The following is an 18,901-nucleotide window of genomic DNA, read 5'->3' as shown; positions in this document are numbered from 1 at the left end:
AGGATAGAGCCATGGGGGACAGACTTGCAACCTTGGAAGAGCTGGCAGAGAGACTGGAACTCTGACATTTACAAGTTAAACTTTCTCCGCAAAGAGATCACCGAGAGAAAAATGTTGGAGGAGCTACTAGATGCGGACAGCAGGGAAAAGGGAACTACAGGGACATATACTGACGACTTTTAAAAAGGATGCGTCATCCCTGGAAGGAAGGCAGAAATGGGAAGAAGAATTAGGGCCGGAAGTAGGGTGGCGAAGCACTGAGCAGGGCCAACTCCACCTCCTCCATAAGTTTAAAGTGGTGCACAGGGCACACCTGACAAAATTCCATATGAGCAGGTTCTTCCTGGAGGTGGAGGACAAATGTTAACGGTGCCAGGGAGGCCCCGCCAACCACGTCCACATTTTCTGGGCATGCTCAGACTTATCGGGTTCTGGACAGTCTTCTTCAGGTGATGTCCAAGGTTGTGGGGGTGAGGGGGGAGCCGTGCCCGAGAGTGGTAGTCTGTTAGGGTATCGGACCAGCCAGAACTTCATATGGGGAAGAGGGCCGACGCCCTTGCATTTGCCTCCCTAATCACCCGCCAGAGAATCTTGCTCGGCTGCCGATCGGCAAAGCTGCACACTGGCTGGCAGACCGATTAGAATTTCTCCATCTGGAGAAGATCAAATACACCGTCCGAGTGTTGAACGAGGGCTTCCACAAAGCGTGGCGGCCATTCATCAGCTGTTCCTGTTTTGAAGACTACAATGGATAGAATGGTGGGGGTTGGAGGTGGGAGGAGAGTCACATGGGGACCGCCAGGGCCACAGAAAGCAGATAGGATTGAGGTGGGGGGGGGGAACCCTATCTGCTTTCTGTGGCCCTGGCGGTCCCCATAAATTGCCAGGAGGGAACCCAGGCAGAGACCGACACGGGGACCAGAAGACCCCTCACAAAGCTATAAGAGCAAAACAAAAGACAAAACAAACCATCTACAGTGAAGAGCAGGGCCTAAAATAGAACCCAGAGACAGTAGAAAAGGGAGAGGAGAAACACTGGGGGGGGGGGGTAGGAGCTGCCAAAATGGAACCATGTAAATTGTAAATAATAACCGTTTCATCCATCTCTAGTACAGTGTAAAAATGTAAAATTTAATGACAATATTTATTTAAAAAAAGGATGGAGCCATGGCCACTGATGGCGATCTTCAGATCAACTGGAGCTTTTTGACGGGAAGAGGGCTGACGTCTTGGCCCAGTGCTGAATCCTACTTGAGTGGAGATCGGCAGCGCCACCTAGGGGCTCAGATTGGCTGGCGGACCTGGCAGAATTCCTAAAACTAGAGAAAATCAAATTTGCTATCAGGGGATCGGAGGAAGGGTTCCGCTCCAGCTGGAGGCAGTTCATCGCCATCTTTGAGGGCCAGTTCATGACCAGCAACCTTTTTGGGGGGGGGGTTTGTTGACGCTGCCAAATCAAAAGAAACAAACTGTTTGCACTACATATACCTTTTTTATTGATACTCACGGTGTTTGTTGTTGTTTTTGCCATGTTTGACATAAAAATATATTTTAAAAAAAACAAACTTTCAGCAGCAGTTTGCCGCTAGACATGATTTCACGGGCAACCAGTGTGAAATGCATGCTGGGAAACACTCAGCCCTAGCGAGGGCGGGCACTGAGAAAACGGAGCAGGCGGGCAGGCACTTTCAATTTGCTCCCTCAGGAAGACAGTCATTGTGGAGCTGATACAGGGAGTTGTACGCTTATAGGAAATAAAGTGTGATAGAAAAACTATGCAAATAGTGTCGAAGTAGCACATGAGAACACAAACCTTCGGCCCCAGACACCCTTTAAATGTTATTTCAGCCTGGACAGTTCAACCTGCCCTGGATCAGGATTGAAGCTAAAAGTTAATAGCTGCCTTGTCAATCGGCCTGCCCAAATGTAAAAGCACGTAAAATTGCATTCAATTGACCCTTTAATGGCTTGTTTGTTGGTGTGTGCACTTTTGACTCGTGTGTGCCAAACATGAAATGTTGCATGAGTGCATAATTAAGGTAGGACGTGCAACGTCTTCATGCCATGTCACACACTGCTGGGTCAGGCACCCCCCTGCTCGAGCAACGCAAAATTCTATCCCATATATAGCCGTGTAAAATTCAATGTAAAAGTCAACTCCATGATTTTCAGCAAAAAACCCCACAACATTTCATATACCTAGTGTAAAAATTGACTCATTGTAAATATATGAATACATTTCAAATTATATATAGTCTGTATTGTTATAAAATAAATAAGTGTTAGATAATTCCCGTACCGGCCTCCCCGAACAGGCGTCGGAATATGGGGGCTTTTCACAGTAACTTCACTAAAGCCTACTTGTGACAATAAGTGATTATTATTATATTAATTAATATGAATTTTTCAGTGTTGTTGATTTTTACTTTATTCCATTGCAATGGTCTTTTTTGGATTTCATTTAGGTGCAAATCAAGTACATACATCAACCCTCAAAACATTGCCCATGTAAAAGTCGATCCCATGACCTTTGGGCTCAAAAATTGGTGTCAAAAGTTTAACTTTTGCACGGGTATATATGGTAAAAATGCTGATATGAAAATCTTCTGTCATTCCACTTTACCCATAACAGAAACCGATGGCTATATAAAATAAGAGTCAGATGTATGTCAGCTAGCTGCTCTGCAAGATCAGTGGAATATAAAATTTAGTATTGGAAGATTAATCCCGAATTATGTTCATTAAAGGTTAATTTACCATTCCCAATACTGTAGTCATAATTAGCTTAATGTGAAGGCTGCACTTTTGGCTGTGGTTTTATAACTGTATATAGACTCCTTTACATGCCCTGAAGTTATAGAATTACACCCACACAAATGTAGATCAGCAGATATATTAAACCACATTCTTACCTGAAGCTACCTGTCAAGTCTGAAGCACCTGGTCTCAATAAAACCTGAGTGACGAAATTTGCTCCTCGGCTGCATTACAGAACAAAGTGAATAAATACAAACTAAAAACAAAGTGATGTAATTTTATTAATCGTTGAGTATTCAGAGTCAACGTTTGTTTAAATTTCACACTTAGCAGCTGAATAAATTAAGATTTAAAAATAGAACATCCAAACAGATTAATCCATCGTAAAATATGTATGTAAACGTTATTAGTATTTTTTTGGTAGATGACAAAAGTATAAAATCCACAAGATTAGATCACCAGTAAAATTGTGGTTATGCAGCGTACTGTGTCCAATTTTTGTCACGGGTTGGGATGGAGCTCGCAAATCGGCACACTGATCGATGGTGCAGACTTTCACACCCACCTGCCTCCATACTCGCTCCATTCAGGAACTGAAAATCTTGCTCCAAGTATCAACACCGCCCCTGGCTCTGCTCTGCATGATCTGCCTACAGCACTCAAATGTCACAAACTTATTTTGCGGTTACACCAATTTGCATTTGATATTTCAAAGAGTGACTGCAGTACTAATAACAAGCCTGGCTTTTTGACTCTTATTGTTGAAATAAAATTCAATAATTTCTACCAAATTAACTTTAATACAGGAAATAAGAAACTTAAATCAGCCCATCCACTTCCAAGATCATTTCAGATGAGGACAGCAATTCAGCCCATTAGACTATCCAGTAAAAAGTTAAGCCCTCTCCTCCTGCACTGAGTTGCAGCATCTAACTCTTTTTGAAATTATTGTAGTTTTCTTTGCCCCTATTGCTCTATCTGGATCTCCATTCCATGTAATAACACAAATCCTAAATTTATCTTGTACTGGTTTGAATAAGAGTCTCTTTATCTCATTCTCACAAATTGGCTGACGCATTTTCCAGATTTACTTTTTCAGTCCTGTTAGCCGTCTCAATTTCTATAATCGCTTTGAAGATCTCATGCTTTCCAGCACTGAGCTTTTCTGGTCTTTCCTCATAACTCTGATCTTTGACACTAGGGGAAAGATTTTACCTTTTGAGTCGAACACTGATATCGGGGATTACAAGCTGACACCATGTGGAGAACTATCACCTGTCAGTGATTTTCCTGAACTGGCCAATTAGTGGCCAGAGGGCAGGTTCACTGACCAGTTAAGGATAGTGGAATATCAATGGGAAGCTTTCCAGCATAGAAGGAGAAAATAGTCTGCATTTCAGGTAAGAGAGAGTGAGCCTCTATTTTGGGTGCCCTCTCTCCAACTTTTTAAACTTTCGGTAAAAAATTGACTCAGCAGCTAGGCCATTATTGTGAAGGGCCCCCTTCCAAAGGCACTCAAATTAGATAGGTGGAGAGAGCTTCAAAGCCTGTTTGGCTACTACTTCACTGGTCTGCTGCTGGGAAGTCGCCTCTAGTTAGTTGGCCTCGTCCCTGATGAGTCAAGGGAGCCTGCAGACGGAGGGGGAAATTTCAGGCTAAGTATCCTCAATTGGCTACCCACCTCGACTGGCAGATAGCTCTTTGGCTCCTGATTGTGCTGTGAGAAAATGGCCAGAGTGGGATGGAGCTCGTAAATCAGCACACTGGCAGATGGTGCAGATTTTCACACTCGCCTGCCTCCATACCTGCTCCCATTGGGGACTGATAATTCTGCCCCAAATGTCAAAGCCACCCGTGGCTCTGCTCTATCTGTCTCCAGGACTCAAAGGTCTGTGACAAGAATTAGACACAGTACTCACCATATGTTAGGAGTAATGCACTGCAGTCTGACCATAACTTCTACTGTTTTAATAGTCAACATACTGCCTTTGCTAATTGCTGCTCTGTATTGGTTGGACCCATTGAGCACCAAGTCCATTCAGACAAAGGCCTCTTTCATTTTCAAAACAAATACTCTCCTCGATGCCTCAATGCTGAGCATTGCAATTCAGGGGGAGGGTACCAAAATAGGGCCAGAGCAAGTTAAGTTTGAAAGATGGAATCTAGAGTTGGTGGATGTGGGCTGAAGGGAAAATAAGTGATGGTTATTTCTCTGTGATCAATTCTAAAGGCTTGAAAAACAAGTGGTCAAGAAGTTGAATCAAGAACTTCTCTCAAATAAGATCCTAGTTATCCTTTTAAGAACATAATAACTAGGAGGGGTAGGCAATTCGGCCCCGCGAGCCTGCTCCGCCATTTGGTACGATCATGGCTGATCGCCTCTTGACCTCAACTCCACTTTCCGGCCCATTCTCTGTAACTCTTCAACCCGATACTAATTAAAAATCTATCTCGGGACTTCCGGGTGCGGCTATGCAGAGCTAGGTCGCATATTCGGCAGCTCCCGCTTGGAACGGACTTTTGGGCTCTTTTACAGGGCCCCCACGGCATTTGTTTGACATTTCCCAGTGTGGGAAGAAGGCTGCAGCATTCCCCTGACAGTGTCCCCCAGGAGTGTTGTGTCTTTTGGCTACCAGACCCGGCAGAAACAGTGAAGGATTTGGCTTGAGCTGCAGCAGTAGACGAGGGCCTCTTCCAGCATGCAGGCGGGGAAAGGGCAAGCTTAAAGCTGCAATCTGGCTTGAGTCTATCAAAGGTGAATTCTAGCAGCAGAGGGAACAACTGTGAAAAGATCTACCAGGGCCATTGAAGAAGCAAGGACGAGGCTTCTGGTGGCGGCCATGGAGGAGTAGGTCGCGCATTCGGCAGCTCCCACCTGGAGCCGACTCTCAGACCTTTTTCAGGAGTTTCCATAGACCTTTTGGGGCAGACTGGTGAAGCAAACACTGCCAACTCCTATGAAACGGACCAGAAGTGTAACGGCCAAAGGAGCGGCACTGGAGCAACGGGAGAAGCGAGGGAAAGAAAACAAAATGGCGGCGGCCAGGGACAAAGGGGAGCTGCAGGAGTTCATCAAGTGCTGCTTCGAGGAGCAGCGCGAGGAGATGCGCAAAGAGATGTTGGCGCCTATGCTTTCGGCAATTGAAGGACTCGGGATCACGCAGAAGGCCCATGAAGCTAAGATCCAGGAGGTACAGAAAAGAGTCAGTCAGAACGAGGACGAGCTCGTGGGCCTGGCGGTGAGAGTGGAGCAGAACGAGGCGCTACACAAGAGGTGGGCGGGAAGACTCGAAGACCTGGAGAACAGGTCGAGGAGAAAGAATCTGCGAATCCTGGGTCTTCCTGAGGGAGTGGAGGGGGCTGATGCCGGGGCATACGCGAGCACGATGCTCGAGGCGATGATGGGCACGAAGGCCCCTTCGAGGCCGCTGGAGTTGGACGGGGCACATCGGGTGCTGGCGAAGAAGCCCCAGGCAAATGAGCCGCCAAGGGCGATGGTGGTGAGGTTCCACCGGTTCACGGACAGAGAGTGGGTCCTGAGATGGGCCAAGAAGGGGCGGAGCAGTAAGTGGGACGATGCAGAGATCCGAATATACCCGGACTGGAGCACGGAGGTTGCAAAGCGGAGAGCGAGTTTCAACCGGGCCAAAGCGGCGTTGTACCGGAAAGAAGTGAAATTCGGAATGCTGCAGCCACATACATGGGTCACATACAAGGGCCAACACTATTACTTCGAAACGTCTGAAGAGGCGTGGACCTTTGTACAAGCCGAAAAGTTGGACTCTAACTGAGGGTTTGTGAGGGTGGGGGGGATGTTTTGGGTGTTTGATGTGTGATGGTTGTTGTATATAGGGGGTCAATCACGCGCAGGAAATGTTACATGGGCTGGGGGAGAGAGACAAGGCTGCGACAGGAGCTGCCCCAGAGGGGGCGGAGCGGGCTTTGGAAAGCGCAGGGTTTTTTCCCGCGCGCGGGAAGGGGAACGAAAGAATGCATATGGATTGGGAGACTCCCACGCGTGGAGGTCAATGGGACGGCGGGGGAAGCCGGGGTCAGCTGACTTACGGGAGTGACATGGGGGGAGCAAGAAAGCTAGACAGGGGTCTAGCAGGGGGGGGGGGGGGGGGGGGGGGGGCAAAAGGGTTGCTGCTGCACTGGCCGAAAGGGAATGGGACACAGAAGAGGTGGTTGGGACGGGGGTCCCCCCTCTGGGGGACTGGAGGGTGAGGGAGGCGTGGACACGGGACTGGCCCAGAAAAGGAGATGGTTAGTCGACAGGGCGTTGGGGGGGGGGGGGGGCAAAAGGGTTGCTGCTGCACTGGCCGAAAGGGAATGGGACACAGAAGAGGTGGTCGGGACGGGGGTCCCCCCTCTGGGGGACTGGAGGGTGAGGGAGGCGTGGACACGGGACTGGCCCAGAAAAGGAGATGGCTAGTCGACAGGGCGTTGGGGGGGGGGGTGAGAGCCCCTCCAATCCGGCTGATAACGTGGAATGTGAGGGGCCTGAATGGGCCGGTGAAGAGGGCTCGAATGTTCGCGCACTTAAAGGGACTGAAGGCGGACGTGGGCATGCTCCAAGAGATACATCTGAAGGTGGCGGACCAGGTCAGGTTAAGAAAGGGATGGGTAGGACAGGTATTCCACTCGGGACTGGACGCGAAGAATAGAGGGGTGGGAATATTGGTGGGAAAGCGGGTGTCATTTGAGGCCAAGACTATTGTAGCGGACAATGGAGGGCGATATGTAATGGTGAGCGGTAGGCTGCAAGGGACGTGGGTGGTGTTGGTAAATGTATACGCCCCGAACTGGGACGATGCAGGATTCATGAAGCGCATGTTGGGGCGCATTCCGGACCTGGAGATAGGAGGCCTGATAATGGGAGGGAACTTCAATACAGTGTTGGATCCAGCACTGGACCGCTCCAAATCAAGGACTGGAAAGAGGCCGGCGGCGGCCAAGGTACTTAGGGGGTTTATGGATCAGATGGGGGGAGTGGACCCATGGAGGTTTGCAAGGCCGCAGGCCAGGGAATTTTCTTTCTTCTCCCATGTACACAAAGCCTACTCCCGGATAGATTTCTTTGTTCTGGGTAGGACGCTCATCCCGAGGGTGGAGGGGACGGAGTATTCGGCTATAGCCATTTCGGACCATGCCCGCACTGGGTGGAAATGGAGCTGGGAGAGGAGGGGGACCAACGCCCGTTGTGGCGGCTGGATGTGGGACTGCTGGCGGACGATGTGGTGTGTGGGAAGGTGAGGGGGTGTATCATAGAATTTACAGTGCAGAAGGAGGCCATTCGGCCCATCGAGTCTGCACCGGCTCTTGGAAAGAGCACCCTACCCAAGGTCAACACCGCCACCCTATCCCCATAACCCAATAACCCCACCCAACACTAAGGGCAATTTTGGACACTAAGGGCAATTTATCATGGCCAATCCACCTAACCTGCACATCTTTGGACTGTGGGAGGAAACCGGAGCACCCGGAGGAAACCCACGCACACACGGGGAGGATGTACAGACTCCGCACAGACAGTGACCCAAGCCGGAATCGAACGTGGGACTCTGGAGCTGTGAAGCAATTGTGCTATCCACAAGGCTACCGTGCTGCCCATATCGAAACGTACTTGGAGGCCAACGACAACGGGGAGGTGCGGGTGGGGGTAGTATGGGAGGCGTTGAAGGCGGTGATCAGGGGAGAGCTAATTTCCATTAGGGCTCATAGGGAGAAGACAGAGGGTATGGAAAGGGAGAGGTTAGTGGGGGAGATTTTGAGAGTGGACAGGAGATACGCAGAGGCCCCGGAGGAAAGATTACTTGGGGAAAGACAACGGCTCCAGACGGAGTTTGGCCTGTTGACCACAGGGAAGGCGGAGGCACAGTGGAGGAAAGCGCAGGGGGCGACCTATGAGTATGGGGAAAAGGCTAGTCGGATGCTGGCACACCAGCTCCGTAAGAGGATGGCAGCGAGGGAAATAGGGGGAATCAAAGATGGAAGGGGAGCCACGGTTCGGAGTGCAACGAAAACAAACAAGGTATTCAAGGCCTTTTATGAAGAGCTGTACAGATCCCAGCCCCCAGCGGGGGAAGAGGGGATGAGACGATTCCTAGATCAGCTGAGATTCCTGAGGGTGGAGGAGCAAGAGGTGGCTGGTTTGGGGGCACCAATTGGGTTGGAGGAGCTGAGCAAGGGTTTGGGGAGCATGCAGGCGGGGAAGGCCCCGGGACCGGACGGATTCCCGGTCCGGTGGAGTTCTACAGGAAGTACGCAGACCTGTTGGCCCCGCTACTGGTGAGGACCTTTAATGAGGCAAGAGAGGAGGGGACCCTGCCCCCGACAATGTCGGAAGCGACAATTTCTTTGATCCTAAAGCGGGACAAGGACCCACTGCAATGTGGATCGTACAGGCCGATCTCGCTCCTCAATGTGGATGCAAAGTTGCTGGCAAAAGTGCTGGCCACGAGGATCGAGGACTGTGTCCCGGGGGTAATCCACGAGGACCAGACGGGATTTGTAAAGGGCAGGCAACTAAACACCAATGTGCGGCGGCTCTTAAACGTGATAATGATGCCATCAGAGGAGGGAGAGGCAGAGATAGTGGCAGCTATGGATGCGGAAAAGGCCTTTGACCGAGTAGAGTGGGAGTACCTCTGGGAGGTGTTGCGTAGGTTTGGGTTTGGGGGAGGGTTTATTAGCTGGATTAAGCTCCTTTACAGAGCCCCGATGGCGAGTGTAGTGACAAACCGGCGGAGGTCGGAGTACTTTCGACTGTACCGAGGGACGAGGCAGGGGTGCCCCCTGTCCCCCCTGTTCGCATTGGCGATCGAACCATTGGCCATGTCATTGAGGGCGTCTAATAAATGGAGGGGGGTGGTCCGAGGGGGAGAAGAGCATCGGGTGTCGCTATATGTGGATGACCTGTTGCTGTACGTGGCGGATCCAATGGAGGGGATGGTGGAGGTCATGCAGACTCTAAGGGAGTTTGGGGAGTTTTCGGGCTATAAGCTCAATGTAGGGAAGAGTGAGCTCTTTGTATTACAGGCGGGATACCAAGAAAGAGGGATAGGGGACCTACCGCTGAGGAGGGCGGAGGGGAGCTTTCGGTATCTGGGGATCCAGATAGCCAGGAGTTGGGGGACCCTACATACACTGAATCTGACGAGGTTGGTGGAGCAAATGGAGGAGGATTTCAAAAGATGGGACATGTTACCGCTCTCGCTGGGGTGTAGAGTGCAGTCGGTCAAAATGGTGGTCCTTCCGAGGTTTCTGTTTATGTTTCAGTGCCTTCCCATCGTGATCACTAAGACCTTTTTTAAGAGAGTAGGCAGGAGTATTATGGGGTTTGTGTGGGCGAATAAGACCCCGAGAGTAAGGAGAGGGTTCCTGGAACGCTGCCAAACCTGGGGAGCTACTACTGGGCAGCAAATGTGGCGATGATCCGCAAGTGGGTTATGGAGGGAGAGGGGGCTGCATGGAAGAGGATGGAGATGGCGTCCTGTAAAGGAACGAGCCTGGGGGCGTTGGTGACGGCACCACTGCCGCTCTCGCCGACAAAGTATACCACGAGCCCGGTGGTGGCGGCAACGCTAAGGATCTGGGGCCAGTGGAGAAGGCACAGGGGTGCAATGGGAGCATCGGTGTGGTCCCCGATCAGGGGTAACCACCAGTTTGTCCCGGGGAAGATGGACGGGGGGTTCCAGAGCTGGCATCGGGCAGGGATTGGAAGATTGGGGGACCTGTTCATCGACGGGACGTTTGCGAGCCTAGGGGCACTGGAGGAGAAGTTCGAGTTACCCCCAGGAAATGCCTTTAGATATATGCAGGTGAGGGCTTTTGTGAGGCGACAGGTGAGGGAATTCCCTTTGCTCCCGGCACAAGAAGTTCAAGATAGTGTGATCTCGAGTGTATGGGTCGGGGAGGGCAAGGTCGGAAATACACCAGGAGTTGAAAGAAGAGTGGGGAAGCGCTGGTAGAAGAGGTGAAGGGTAAATGGGAGGAGGAGCTGGGGGAGGAGATCGAGGAAGGTCTGTGGGCTGATGCCCTGGGTAGGGTTAATTCCTCCTCCTCGTGTGCTAGGCTCAGCCTGATACAATTTAAGGTGGTCCACAGAGCGCACTTGACGGGGGCGAGTTTGAGTAGGTTCTTTGGGGTAGAGGACAACTGTGGAAGGTGCTCAGGGAGCCCGGTGAACCATGTCCATATGTTTTGGTCATGCCCGGCACTGGAGGGGTTCTGGAGAGGAGTGGCGGGAGCAATATCTCAGGTGGTGAAAGTCCGGGTCAAGCCAAGCTGGGGGCTAGCTATATTTGGAGTAGTGGACGAACCGGGAGTGCAGGAGGCAAAACAGGCCGGCATTCTGGCCTTTGCGTCCCTAGTAGCCCGGCGAAGGGTCTTGCTATTGTGGAAGGAGGCGAAGCCCCCCAGCCTGGAGGCCTGGATAAATGATATGGCTGGGTTCATAAAGTTGGAGAGGATTAAGTTCGCCTTGAGAGGGTCTGCGCAGGGGTTTTACAGGCAGTGGCAACCGTTCCTAGACTATCTCGCGGAGCGTTAGCGGAAGGTCTGTCAGCAGCAGCAACCTTTGGGGGGGGGGGGGGGGGGGGGGTTGGTGGAGTGGACGTCCTGGGGGGGGGGGGGGGTGGAAGACTGCCTGGGAGGGTGGATGAGCAAGAGATAACATGAAGGGTTGGGGAAACTGGCACGTACGGGTGAGGGCCAGTGTACAAAGCTGTGTAAATATATCATTTTGCCATGTATATATCTTGCTCTGCGCGATTTCTCGTTTTTTTTATTACGAGGGGGGGGGGGGGTTTATTGTTTGTAAGGGAGAAAAATTGTGAAAAAAAACTTCAATATATATATTTTTTAAAAAATCTATCTCTTCCTCAAATTTACTCAAAGTCCCAGCATCCACGGCATTCTGGGGTAGCAAATTCCATAGATTCACGACCTTTTAAGAGAACTAATTTCGCCCCTATCTATTTTAAATCTGCTACCTCTTATCCTAAAACTATGACCTGTCGTTCTAGGTTGCCCCACTTGAGGAAGCATCCGCTGTACATTCACCTTGTCAATTATCATATACCTCAATTAAATCTCTCATTCTTCTAAACTCGAGAGTATAGGCCTAAACCACTCAATCTCTCTTCATAAGACAAACCCCTTATCTCTGGAATTAATCTAGTGAATCTCCTCTGAACTGTCTCTAATGCAACTACATTCTTCCACACTCTACACAGTACTCCAGGTACGGTCTCACCAATACCTTATACTGTTGCAGCAACATTTCCCTATTTTTATATTCTATTCCTTTCGCTATAAAGGCCAAAATTCCATTTGCATTCCTTATTACCTGCTGTACCTGCAAACTAACTTTCTGAGATTCATGCACGAGGACACCCAGAGCAATCTGCGCCAAAGCACTCTGAAGTTTCTCTCCATTTTGGATAATAAGTTGCCTTTCCATTTTTCCAACCAAAATGGATAACCTCACACTTATCCATGTTAAACTCCATCTGCCAAATTTTGACCCACTAACCTATCCAATCTATATCCATTTGTAAATTTATTTCTTCATTGCAACTTACTATCACACTTATCTTAGTATTATCTGCAAACTTGGCTATTCCTACATCTGTCATTAATATATAGATTGCAAAATATTTGGGGGCGAGGACCGAATCATGTGACACTTCACTAGTTACATGTTGCCAATCAGAAAAAGACCCATTTATCCCGATTCTCTGCCTTTTGTCGGTTAGCCAGTCTTCTATCCAACCTAATAAATTACCCCATATCCCATGTGATCTTATCTTGTGTATCTACCTTTTTTGTGGCACCTAAACAAATGCATTCTGGAAGTCCAGATATACTACAGATCCCCATTATCCACTTGGCTTGTTACATCTTCGAAGAACTCTAGTAAACTAGTCAAACACAATTTACTCTTCATAAAACCATACCAACTCGGACAGATGGTTGACTTTCCAAATGTCTTGTTATTAATTCCTTAATAATGGATTATAACAATTTCCCAATGACAGATGCTAAACTAACTGGGTCCTACCATCTACCTCCCTCCCTTTTTGAATAAGGGTGTTACATTAGCATTTTTCTAATCCAGAGCTGCCAACATTTCCCAACAGAAATCAGTATCACAGATACCAAAAATCAGTATTTTGGCTGTAAAATCGGTATTTTCATTTCAAAGAAAAATGCCCACGAATCTAAAGTATAGCTTTACACCTTTATTGCACAAATCCAAAACACAAATGGAAAATGCAAATCCTATGCTTTTACATACATGTACAGGCACCTCGATACGAAACCGCACGAAGGATCACATGGCACGCATGCGCTGTACAGTGTGCGAGGCGGAGATGAGAGGGGGCAGGGCCTCTGCACTGGGTGCTGTCTTCCAGCAGCCTTCGCCAAGGAAAACAATCGAAGCGTTTCGGGAGGAATGCTCCCCCTCGCCAAAAAGCCAGCCAGCCCTTTACAGGGAGCTGCCTCTTAATATTTTTCTTCTTCCCTCCCCAAAAAAACTCCTCCCGCTTAAATACTCTTCTTCAGTGCAGTGTCAGGTTGGGTTTGGCCGAGGGCTGCAGTGGATTGCGTATTTCAACGTGAGAAATCGTATTGCAGTATTCAAACAGATTTTCTGTAGGAAATTTGGAATATTATAGCCAATGGATCCACTACCTCCACTGCCACTTCCTTTAAGACCCGAAGATGTAGGCCATCAGGCTCTGGAGACTTGTCTATCTTCAATCCCAATAGTTTGTTCAGTACGTTTTCCCTATTGATGATGATTGTTCTCGGTTCCTCCCTTTCTATTACCTCTGCATGACCTGTTACTATTGGGATGGTACTCGTGTCCTCCACCAGGAAAACTGAGGCAAAATATTGATTTAGCATCACCATAATTTCTGTGTTCCCCACTATTATTACCTGGTCTCATCCGCCAGGGGACCAACATTCACTTTAGCCACTCTCTTCCCATTTTACAAACTTAGAGAAGCTTTTGCTATACTTTTTAATATTTTGCACTTGTTTCCTTTCATTATTTACCTTTGCTCTTTTTATTACTTTTTCAGTAACCCTTCGTTGATCTTTAAAAGTTTCCCAGCCTTTGTAATATGGTATGCCTTATTTTTTGTCTTGGTTATCTTTAACTTCCTTACTTAGCCATGGATATCATTTCCCCTTCTTACAATCTTTCTTTCTCTCTGGAATGTATTTTAGTTGGGAGGAATTGAATATCTCCTTAAACAACTGCCGGTGCTCATCAACTGTCCTACCATTTAGTCTTCATACCCAATCCACTGGGGCCAAATCTGTCCTCATGCCAACTCCAGAGCCCTAATGTGGGACCACAGTTTCTCGCCCTCAACCTGAGTTTGAAATTCTGACATCCTATGATTGGTCTTTCCGAGGGGAATCTTAACTTTGGGATCATTCGATCCCGGCTCTGGGTCACTGTCCGTGTGGAGTTTGCACATTCTCCCCGCGTTTGCATGGGTTTCGCCCCCACAACCCAAAGATGTGCAAGGTAGGTGGATTGAACATGCTAAATTGCCCCTTAATTGGAAAAAATGAATTGGGTACTCTAAATTTTTTTTAAAATAAACTTTGGGATCATTAAATTAACATCTCCTCATTACACAATACCAAATCCAGAAAAGCCTTCTCCCTGGTTGGTTCCACAACATACTGTTACAAGAAACAATCTCTAATACATTCAATGAACTCTCCCTCGAGGCTACCCTTGCCAATTTGATTAATCCTGTCTATATGCATATTAAAATCACCCATGATTATTGTTGTACCTTTCTTATAATCCTCCAATTTTTCCTGGTGTCCCACTGTGGAACTACTATTTGGGGTCCTATAGACTACTCCCACCAGGATTTCTTTGCTATTTCTTATTTCTACACAGACTGATTCCACATCTTGATCTCCATTGCCCATATAGTTTCTGGGGTTACTGGGTTACGGGGATAGGGTAGAGATGTGGGCTTGAGTTGGGTGCTCTTTGTAAGGGCCGGTGCAGACTTGATGGGCCAAATGGCCCCCTTCTGTACTGTAAATTCTATGATTCTCCCGACAGCACTGATTTCTTCATTTACTAGCAAAGCTCCACCACCTCATTTTCCTTTCTGTCCACCTTCTAAAATAATAACCTTTATTAGTGTCACAAGTGGGCTGACACTGCAATGAAGTTACTATGAAAGCCCCCTGGTCGCCACACTACGGCACCTGATTGGGTACACAGAGGGAGAATTCAGAATGTCTAATTCACCTAACAAGCTTTTGGGACTTATGGGAGAAAACCGGAGCACCCAGAGGAAACCCACACAGACACAGGGAGAAAGTGCAGACTCCGCACAGACAGTTACCCAAACTGGGAATCAAACCCGGGTCCCTGTCGTTGTGAAGCAACAGTGGTAACCACTGTTTTCTGCAATATACTGTGTACCCTTGGATATTCAATTCCCAAACCTGGTCTCCGTGTAACCACGTCTCTGTAATCATCACCAAATCATACCCATTTGTCTCAGTTTGTGCTGTCAACTCATTATTTTTGCTCTGAATGCTTCGTGCATTCAGATATAGAACTTTTAAGTTTGCAATATGACGTTCACACATTCTGTCCATTCCTCATTTTCTGGTAACAATCCACCTCATCACTAACCTGCACTCGTACCTTCTACTTTAATGTTGAGTTTCTAATTTTCCATGTAATTGAACCCCCCTGCCCTAGTTATGCGATTCACCAGGACTCTGTTCCTAGCATGATTCATGTGAAGACCGTCCCATTGGAACAGCTCCCTCCTTCCCCTGTATTCGTGCCAGTGTCTAAAGAATTCAAACCCATTTCTCTCACACCAAATCTTATTGACTCTGTGCCAATTAGCTCGAGGTTCAGGTAGTAATCCGGAGGTTATTACATTTTTGGTTCTGCTTTTTAATTTAGCCCTTATCTCAGCAGAATCTCTATCTTTGTTCTATGCCATTGATATCTATGTGGATCACAACAACTGGATCTTTCCCTGCTGCTCCAGGTTCCTCTGCAGCCCAGATGAGATATCCTAAACCCTGGCACCAGATAGGCAACACAATCTTCAGGAATCTCGATCCTGGTCACAGAGAACAGTGCCTATGCCCCCAACTATACCATCTCTTCTCTCCCCCTCACTTGAATGGCTCCCTGTACCATGGTGCTGTGGTCAGTTTGTTCATCCTCCTCTTAGTCCTCGCTCTCGTCCAATCAGGGAGCAAGAGTCTCAAACCTGTTGGTCATGGGCTGAGGCTCCTGCAACCCTACCTCTTGGATTCCGCTACTTGCCTCACTCAGTCACATTGTCCTGTCCCTGACTACTGACAAAATTCAAGATAGTTCATCTAAGGGATGTGACGACCTCCTGGAACACAGCATCCAGGATAGTCTCCCCCTCCCTGATGTGTCACAGCATTCAAAGCTCAGGCCCCAGCTCATCAACTCTGACCCGAAGTTCTTCGAGGAACCAAAACGTGCTACAAATGTGTTCACCAGGAACCACAGTGGGGTCCACCAGTTCCCACATCATGCAGGTACAACACATTCACTGGCTCTGCATCTCTATTTTACTTAATTAGTTTTTAATTTCCAACTATTTTTTAATTTTTGTAATCTGTAGAATACTTCTCCTTTTTACCTTTAATCAGAAAGCAATTTAGAATAGGTAAACCTCATTAGCAGTTACATACCAACCAATGAATTTACCGCTTTCCTGTAACTTCACCTCTTACTTGTTTTTCAAACAGCCCGCAGCCTGACTAGAGGCTCCCCACAGGTCCGGCCATCTCTGCTCTTCCGTCTTTCAACAGAACAGCACTTACTGCAGATAGGACAGCACTGAAGGTGCCCTCCTTTTATGGCCACTAATTCAAGGCTTCTGAAACTGGATTAAACCAGTTGTCTAATTAACTAGCTTCAGCTTAGAGCCTGTAAACTCTTGTGTTAAAGCTGAAACTAAACTTCATCCAGTCAAAAGAGCAACTTTAGTTAATTGCAAAATTAAAGAACTCGACATTTGATTGAAATAAGCCCTTAATTTAAATTATTCCTTAAAACTTACCCCTTGAGATTCCCTTTTTCACCAAACTCCAGCTTCACTGTGATGCAACAAGACAGCACATCTTTCACTTGAGATCCTAAAGACCCCCCTCCCCCATGCAAATACATTATGCTCTCTATGCTTCTCTTCATTGTTCATCTTGTTATGACCGCTAGGCATGATTATGTTTTAAATTGTCTTTTTAATTTGAGGCAAAAGTCATGTAACCCATGACTGGTTATGAGAGAGAAATGAGCTTTACTGCTGGGAGTCAATTTGCAGATTCTCAGAAGTCTGAGAGGAGTGACTTTCACCAGGCACTGAATGTGACAACTCAGTGAAATGGGGAAGAGGGTGGGAGTTACTTTTGGACTGGTTAAAAATTCTGTAGAGAGTGCCACTTAATGTGCAAATGTGGCATAAAATTATTGGTCTCATGTTCAGAAACTAATTAGGGATATCTTTTCCGTAGTTTTGAGTATTGGTTGCCTACCCCGTCCTGTTTAGTCGATGTTGACTTTAGTTTGTTAGTTACAGTAAAAAGTCTTAAAACTTGAAATCTTGTCTCGCGATTCCTTTACGAATTCCAATTTCTTCTAAAAAGGTTTTGGTCTTCATGGGAATCATAATAATCGCTAAACTTGGAATCACTCTGCGCCTCAATATAGCTTCATAAGAATGGTATCCAAAATTGATTACAATATTCTGCATATAGTTTCACAGAATCAAAATAAGGTCAATTACCACACCTAAATCTTCTTCCTACTATTGGATTGCATTGAACTTTTTATACCAATGGCTTCCAATACTAGTTTAGATATCGGTCAAGTCTAAATCTCTCTGAACTCCATTTTTATCCACCGTCCTGCTTTCTCAGACAGCTTGGTATCACTTACATTTATTCTTCTCAGAATATCCTCATTAAACAGAAAGCTACTAAAAAAGCTATAAAGAAGAGTAAGATAGATTGAGAGTAAACTTGCTCAGAATATAAAAACAGATAGTAAAAGTTTCTACACATATATAAAACAAAAAAGAGTGGCTAAGGTAAATATTGGTCCTTTAGAGGATGAGAAGGGAGATTTAATAATGGGAAATGAGGAAATGGCTGAGGAACTGAACAGGTTTTTTGGGTCGGTCTTCACAGTGGAAGACACTAATAACATGCCAGTGACTGATGGAAATGAGGCTATGACAGGTGAGGACCTTGAGATGATTGTTATCACTAAGGAGGTAGTGATGGGCAAGCTAATGGGGCTAAAGGTAGACAAGTCTCCTGGCCCTGATGGAATGCATCCCAGAGTGCTAAAAGAGATGGCTAGGGAAATTACAAATGCACTAGTGATAATTTACCAAAATTCACTAGACTGGGTTGGTCCCGGTGGATTGGAAATTAGCAAACGTGACACCACTATTTAAAAAAGGAGGTAGTCAGAAAGCGGGTAATTATATGCCAGTTAGCTTAACTTCGGTAGTAGGAAGATGCTGGAATCTATCATCAAGGAAGAAATAGCGAGGCATCTGGATGGAAATTGTCCCATTGGGCAGACGCAGCATGGGTTCATAAAGGGCAGGCCGTGCCTAACTAATTTAGTGGAATTTTTTGAGGACATTACCAATGTGGTAGATAACGGGGAACCAATGAATGTGGTATATCTGGATTTCCAGAAAGCCTTTGACAAGATGCCACACAAGGTTGCTGCATAAGATAAAGATGCATGGCATTACGGGTAAAGTAGTAGCATGGATAGAGGATTGGTTAATTCATAGACAGCAAAGAGTGGGGATTAATGGGTGTTTCTCTGGTTGGCAACCAGTAGCTAGTGGTGTCCCTCAGGGATCAGTGTTGGGCCCACAATTGTTCACAATTTACATAGATAATTTGGAGTTGGGGATCAAGGGCAATGTGTCCAAGTTTGCAGACGACATTAAGATGAGTGGTAAAGCAAAAAGTCCAGAGGATACTGGAAGTCTGCAGAGGGATTTGGATAGGCTAACTGAATGGGCTAGGGTCTGGCAGATGGAATACAATGTTGACAAATGTG

The 18,901-nt window shown here is 47.2% G+C and overlaps 1 protein-coding gene across 2 annotated transcripts in view; it reads right to left on the bottom strand.

Annotated features, from left to right (window-relative positions):
- Positions 1-18,901, bottom strand: part of dpm1 (dolichyl-phosphate mannosyltransferase subunit 1, catalytic) — a 128,982-nt gene that overhangs the window by 25,872 nt on the left and 84,209 nt on the right. For both annotated transcript variants that reach the window (XM_072514721.1, XM_072514722.1), the window contains one exon: positions 2,913-2,981. In XM_072514721.1, coding sequence (XP_072370822.1) covers positions 2,913-2,981 — 69 coding nt within the window. The remainder of the gene's footprint in view (positions 1-2,912; positions 2,982-18,901) is intronic.

Source organism: Scyliorhinus torazame, chromosome 8 (genome assembly GCF_047496885.1).
Source record: "Scyliorhinus torazame isolate Kashiwa2021f chromosome 8, sScyTor2.1, whole genome shotgun sequence".
NCBI classification, from domain to species: domain Eukaryota; kingdom Metazoa; phylum Chordata; class Chondrichthyes; order Carcharhiniformes; family Scyliorhinidae; genus Scyliorhinus; species Scyliorhinus torazame.
This window is presented reverse-complemented; position numbering and strand designations above follow the sequence as displayed.